This window comes from Arachis hypogaea, chromosome 1 (assembly GCF_003086295.3).
Source record: "Arachis hypogaea cultivar Tifrunner chromosome 1, arahy.Tifrunner.gnm2.J5K5, whole genome shotgun sequence".
NCBI lineage: Eukaryota > Viridiplantae > Streptophyta > Magnoliopsida > Fabales > Fabaceae > Arachis > Arachis hypogaea.
In genome coordinates, this window is record NC_092036.1 from 191,905 (window position 1) to 198,917 (window position 7,013).

At 45.4% G+C, this 7,013-nt stretch overlaps 1 protein-coding gene across 1 annotated transcript; it reads right to left on the minus strand.

Annotated features, from left to right (window-relative positions):
* Positions 1-2,347: 2,347 nt before the first annotated feature.
* LOC112710777 (uncharacterized) lies at positions 2,348-6,181 on the minus strand. The gene is made up of 3 exons (XM_025763182.1): positions 5,185-6,181; positions 3,149-5,154; positions 2,348-2,869 (listed from the first exon to the last, which is right to left on the minus strand). The coding sequence occupies exons 1-3, from the start codon at positions 6,179-6,181 to the stop codon at positions 2,348-2,350; spliced, it is 3,525 nt and encodes a 1,174-aa protein (XP_025618967.1).
* Between the last annotated feature and the right edge of the window lie 832 nt (positions 6,182-7,013).

Here is a 7,013-nt window from a genome sequence, read left to right on the forward strand (position 1 = left end):
GGGTTTTACCTGTCTCTTCGTGGGTCGTGTCGTCTTTATTGCTCATTGTTGTCGTTTTGGTTTCCCACGTTTTGTTAGTGGGTATGCATTAACTTACCCATTTTGTTAGTGGGCTTGCAATAATAGTCATTTCCTTTGTTTTGGAAAGTACGCTGTTGCTCCTAATCCTCTTATCTTTGCTATGTCTTCGAAAGGTAAGCATTTTTTGACTCTTCCTTGACTGTTTGTCGTTGTATATTCTTCTATGGCGGGAGAAAAATTGAAAGAAAAATTGAAAGCTATTGAGGTTAGGGAAGATGACCCATATCATTGGGTTCAGGATGATGTGAAAACTCGTTCTTCTTCCTTCATCAGTGTCGAATCGCTTTCCGATTTGAAGGGTGTGGATTTTGTTAGGGGTGGTTCTGGTGTTGTTGTCGAATTTCAGCCCTGTTCCAGCAGCGATAGGGTTTGTGAGAGAAGAGGTGACTGGGAGTATTTCTACATGTATACTCCATGCATGGTTGAACTCGGAGTGAAGTTTCCTTTCTCCTCTTTTGAGTGTAGCGTCCTTACTCAGGTCAACTGTGCTCCATCACAGTTGCACCCAAATTCTTGGGCGTTTCTTCGCGCCTTTCAGTGTCTGATGGAATTCCTCTCCTTCCCCTGTTCTTTGTCTCTGTTCTTTTCTCTCTTTCAAGCGAAGGGGGTTCATAAGGGTTTGTGGGTTTGTTTTAGTAGTTTTCTGGGTCGGTCCCTGTTTCTTCTTTATAAGTCCTCTTTCAAGAATTTCAAATCTCTTTTTGTCAAAGTCCGTTCGGCTGAATCTGAGTATCCTTTCTATTTGGATGATGAGCTTAGTGAGAAATTTCCTCTTTACTGGTGTTCTGAACCGACCCAAATCCTTGAGGCTTCTGAAAGAAGTGAGGAAGAGGAGTTTGTGATGAACTTTCTTGTTGAGAGTGTTGCTGCCGGGGAATGCTTGTCTATTTCTGATATTTTGCGTTTATATGATATGGGTGATAACGAGGGTTTGAGGGCGTACATAGGTAATGTTTGTTATGTTTGTTGTTGTGTTTGGGCGTTTGCCGAGGTTGTCTAATTTTTGGTGGTTTCTTGCAGGTGGACGAGTTCCTTTGTTGGATCCGAACAAGCTGCAGTCTTCTTAAATAAGAAAAAGGAAAAGGGGGTTGGTTGTTCTGGTGATCGGAAGGATGCTGGTGAGCAGGCTTTCTCGTCTGTTGCTCATCCTGCGTCTTCGTTTAAGAGGAAGAGGGACGATACTTCCTTGGAGGTCATTTCTGAAGGTGATCAAGAGGCTGTGGGTGGTAGTGGAGTTGCCTTTGATCGGCAGAAGAAGCTCCATGGCTTTATTGCTGGCTCTAGTTCGCATTCCCTTTGGAGTGAACAATTTAACTTTGCGGAGCTTTCTGAGAGGGCTTCGCAGTATCCTGGGGACATGCTTATGACTCGCCGAGTTGGTATGGAGGCGCTTGGTAAATTCGTTCAGGTACATTTTATTTTTATTTCTTGTTCTGTTGTTCTTCTGTATTGTGCTTATGTCACGAATGCTTTGGTAGGTGGTTGCTACTCGCTTACTCTGTGTTGGTCGGACTGTTGAGCGTGTTGGGACTGAGCAGCAAGAAGCTGTGGATAAAGTCTCTACTTTAGAGAAGTCATACACGAGTCGGATTGCTGATTTGGAGAAGGCTGTGAAGGAAAAAGACGATATGGCTACCAGTGCCGTGGCTAAAGCGAAAGAGGCTGAGGATGAGGTGGCTCGTTTGCGGGATCAAATCCGTTTGTTGCAAACTGAGGTTAAGGATCAGGATGTGGCCAAAGGTCGGCTTACTTCCCGTGTGCATGAGTTAGAGGAAGCTGGGATGGAGATGTTTTCCTATGGTTTCGATCGTGCTGTGAGTCAGGTTGCTTTGTTAGCTCCTGACTTTGATTGTGGCAAGCTTGATATCACAAAAATAGTTGTGGGTGGAAAATTAGTTGTTGATGGTACCGTGGAGGAGCATGGTGAGAATGCTCCTTCTTAGTTTGTTTGTATTTATAACTTTTGTTGTGTTGGTTGTCTGAACTTTAGACTTGTTCTGTTTTGAATTTTGTATGGTATTTTGCCGACGTTGGGTTCGGTTTGACAATTGTGGAATTTGGCCGATGTTTGGCCAGTTTGATGATAGTATATTTATGATTTATAGTAATGTTTTCGTTGTTAGGCTATATCTAAGAAGAATTTATCGCCTTTATTTGGAATCGAAGGGCGTCCGGCCTCGTTAAAACCCTCCTTAGGCAAAACCCTCTCTTTGGGAAAAAAGCTCTAAGGGGGAAAAAGAGTACCTTCATCCGCATATGGTACAAACTATGACATATACATTTTGAGTGAGGAGACGTTCCAGTTTCCTGGAATGGCTTTGCCTTGTAATGTTTGGAGTTGATATGCCCCCTTGCCGAGCACTTTGGTTACACGGAAGGGGCCTTCCCAGTTTGCAGCGAGTTTGCCGTGAGCTGGAGGTCGCCTGGCCTCCTCTGTTCGTCTGAGTACGAGGTCGCTTTCCTTGAATGTCCTTGGAGTCACCATCTTATTGCGTTTTCTTTCCATTATTCTTTTTTGGGCCCTTTGCTTGATGGCAGCGATTTCTTTATCTTCTTCGGCTAGGTCAAGCTCGGCATTTCTGGCCCTTAGGTTTTGTTGTTCGTCGTATAGCTCGGTTCTTAACGTTGGAATTCCGACCTCAATGGGGATTAGTGCTTCTGAGCCGTAGACTAACTTGAAAGGTGTTTCGCCTGTGGTGCTATGCATTGTGGTGTTGTAACTCCACAGCACTTCGGGGATGAGTTTGGCCCATTCCCCTTTCGCGTTATCAAGCTTCTTTCTTATTGCCTGCAACACAACTCGGTTAGCAGCTTCGGCTTGCCCATTAGTTTATGGGTGTTCCACCGAGCTAAAACGATGTTGAATATTAAAACTTTTTAGGAATGAACTGAGCTTATTGTCCGTGAATTGCCTACCATTGTCTGATATTATTTCTTTTGGTATTCCAAAGCGGCATATTATATTTTTCCAAATAAAAGATCGTACCTTTTCGGCTGTTATTTTTGCTAAGGGTTGTGCTTCTATCCATTTTGAGAAGTAGTCTATGGATACCAAGAGGAATTTTACCTGTCCTGGTGCTGTTGGGAATGGGCCGAGGATATCCAGCCCCCATCTGTGGAAAGGCCAGCTTACCTCCATACTGTGTAGTACCTCGGCTGGCTTCGTTGAGATCGCCTCGTGCTTCTGGCATTTGTCACATGCTTTGACCCTTGCTATGCAATCTCTCTTTATGGTCGGCCAGTAGTATCCTGTTCGGATTATCTTAGCGGCGAGAGCTCGTCCTCCTATGCGGTTCCCACATACTCCTTCATGGACTCCATTCATTACTTCTCTTGCCTGGTCTTGGTCTAGGCATCTCAGTAATGGCTGTGAGAAACCTCGTCTGTATAGCTCCCCTGATATTCTCGTGTAGAAGCTTGCCTTGCGTCTGAACTGTTGAGGATGGAGCTCGTCTCTGGGTATGGCACCTGTACAGATATATTCAAGGAAAGGTCTCCTCCAATCATGGAGGTGGTTAATGCTTTCAATAGATAACAGTTCAATGCTTGGTTTGGTGAGTGTGTGTTGTGATAATGTTGATGTTTGTGTCTCCGCCCTGGTAGCGGCGAGTTTAGATAGTATGTCTGCCCTGACATTTTGTTCTCTATGTACATGTATTATGGTGAATGAATTGAAATTTGAAATCAGATCCTTTGCTATGAGCCAGTATCGTTCTAGCAAGGGATCTTTTACCTGGAATTCTCCTCGGATTTGTTGGACCACCAGGAGGGAATCGCAATGTGCCGTTAAGTTCGTCGCTTTGTGGCCTAGGGCGAGCTTGAGTCCCGCTATTAGGGCTTCATACTCGGCCTGATTGTTGCTTGCCGAGAAGTGAAACTGGAGAGCTTGCTCGGCTACCACCTTATTTCCCTCTTTTAAGATTATACCAGCCCCGCTCCCTTCTCGGCTTGACGCCCCGTCCACATGTAACTCCCATGTTTCAACGTGATCGTCTGGAGTCATTTCCGTGATGAAGTCGGCGAGAATTTGTGCATTGAGGGCCGATCTAGTCTGAAATTGAATATCGAACTCCGAGAGTTCAACTGACCATTTGGTTAATCGTCCTGCCAGCTCTGGTTTTGTTAATATTTGCCGTAGTGGGTGATTCGTCCTTACTACTATTGTGTGGCTTTGGAAGTAATGTCTTAGCCTTCTTGCCGTGACCACGAGTGCCAGGGCGAGCTGCTCTATCTTCGGGTACCTTTGTTCCGTTGGTTGCATTACTCTGCTGACGAAGTATACTGGCTGTTGAATCCTTCCTGTCTCAACGACGAGAGCCGAGCTTATGGAATGATTGGAAACGGATAGGTATAGATATAGGGGCTTGCCGACCTCAGGTCTTTGTAACACGGGAGGTGATGATAGAAGGGTTTTAAGTTTGGCGAACGCCGTTTCGCACTCTGGTGTCCACTGAAACTGTTTGTTTTTTAAGATCGTCTGGAAAAATAGATGTGACCGAGTTGATACCGCGGGTAAGAATCGGGAGAGAGCGGCTATCCTTCCTGCTAGTTGCTGTACTTCCTTTATCGTCTTAGGGCTTGTCATGTTGAGTATAGCCTTGCATTTCTCAGGGTTTGCTTCGATTCCTCTGGATGTCAACATAAAGCCTAGGAATTTTCCTCCCTGGACTCCGAAAGCGCATTTCTCTGGATTCAATCTCATATTGTATGCTCGGATTTGTCCAAATATTTCTTTGAGGTCGTCGCAGTGTGACCGATCTTTAGTGGACTTGGCGACCATGTCATCCACATAGATCTCGATGTTCCGACCTATTTGGTGTCGGAAGACTTTGTCCATCAGACGCTGGTAGGTTGCACCTGCATTCTTTAGGCCAAATGGCATAACTCTATAACAGAAATTACCATGTTCAGTTATAAATGCTGTTTTGCTTTGGTCTTCTGGGTGCATTAGAATCTGGTTGTACCCAGAGTATGCATCCATGAAGCTCAAGCTGTTAAAACTTGAGGCGTTGTCCACAAGTTTATCGATGCATGGTAGGGGGTAAGCGTCCTTAGGACATGCTTTGTTCAAATCTGAAAAGTCGACGCACATGCGTCACTTACCTGAATTTTTCCTTACCATTACTATGTTTGAGAGCCATGTGGTGAAGCGGATTTCCTTGATGAAGTTAGCTTTGAGGAGTTTCTCTGTCTCTTCTAGAGCCGCCCTTGATTTCTCGATGCCGAGGTTTCGCTTTTTCTGGGCTATAGGTCGGCTTGTTTTGTTCGTGGCTAGTGTGTGGCAGATGATATCTGGGCTAATGCCAGGCATATCCGCCGGGGTCCAGGCGAACAAGTCAGCATGGTCTTGTAATAATTTGATCAATTCTGATCTCTGCTGACCTCTTAGTGCTTGGCCGATGTAAGTTACCTGTCCCGGCACCTTTGTTAGCTGGATCTCGTGTAGCTCATCTGCCAGCTGAGGTCTTTCCTGTGCATCCTCTCGAGGGTCAAGCTCGGCCAAGGACAAGATTTCTGAGCCATTTATCGAATGGACCTCCCCTTGTTTGTGGCTTACGTCCGATCTTTTTAAGCTAGCGTTGTAGCATTGCCGAGCTTGTTGTCGATCAGAGTGTATTGTCGCTATCTTGTTATCCTGTGCCTGAAACTTAACACACAGATGGTAAGTAGATACGACTGCCCTGAACATATTCAGAGCAGGTCGTCCGAGGATAATATTGTAGGGACTGGGGCAGTCAACTATTAGGTATTGTATGTCTAAGGTTTTTGATAATGGGTTGTTTCCCATCGTCGTCCTTAGCCATATGTACCCTTTGATTGGTACTCTCTCGCCAGAGAACCCTACTAATTCTCCGGATGAGGGCTGTATTAGTTTTTCAGATAGATTCATTTTTAAGAAAGTAGAATGGAAAAGAACATCGGCACTACTACCTGGGTCCAAAAGGACTTTTCTTACCAGAAGGTCACCTGTTTGAATGGAAATTACTACTGGGTCGTCTGTGTGAGGAGCGGCCGAGCATATATCAGCTTGGTTGAAAGTGATTTCTAAATCCTGAATATCTTTGTTGTTTGGCGGTGTCGTTCCTTCGATTGCTAACATCGCACGGTAGCTCCGCTTTCATGCCGAGCTTGTTTCGCCGCCGCCAGCGAATCCTCCAGATATGCAGTTTATAACCCCCTTAGGTGGATTGTTGTTCGACCATTTGTTGGTTTCTTTGCTAGCCGAGGTTTGATGATGTTCTTCTTTGTTACTTTCCCTGTGTTTTCGGCCCTCGATGTATTTGTCCAAGAGGCCTTGTCGTTCTAATCTTTCCAAGAGATCTTTGGCTATCACGCATTCGTCGGTTGTATGGCCATATTTCTGGTGGAAGGCACAGTGCTTGCTTTTGTCGACGAATCGCTGATCTTGATAGCTCCCCGCTCTGGTCGGTGGCTTTATAATCTTGGCATTGAGTATTTCCTTGATTATCTTCTCTCTCTTCGTATTGAATCTGGTGTAGTTATCGAATTTTGGAGTAAGCTTGAACGGTTTGCCGAGGTCTCTGGCGTTCGCCGATCTGGAGGGCCTGTCGTCCTCTTTTCTTGGTCTCCTTTCGGATTTGTCTGCCTCTCGAAGCTCTTCGATCTCCATTTGTCCTGCCGCCCTTTCTCGGAATTCGTCCAGTATTTTTGGCTTTGTAACTGCGATTATTTCTCTGAATTTTCCAGACCTGAGTCCGGCTTTGAGGGCATGTAGGTGGACGGCAGGGTTTAAGTCAGGTATCTCCATGGTGGCATCTGTAAACCTGGTCATGTAATCTTTTAAACTTTCCTGTGGGCCCTGGCGGATGGTGCTTAGGTAGTCTGATCCATGTACATAGATCCGAGCTGCTGCAAAGTAGTCGATGAATGACCTAGCCAGATCTTCGAAGGAAGCGATTGATCCTGCGGAC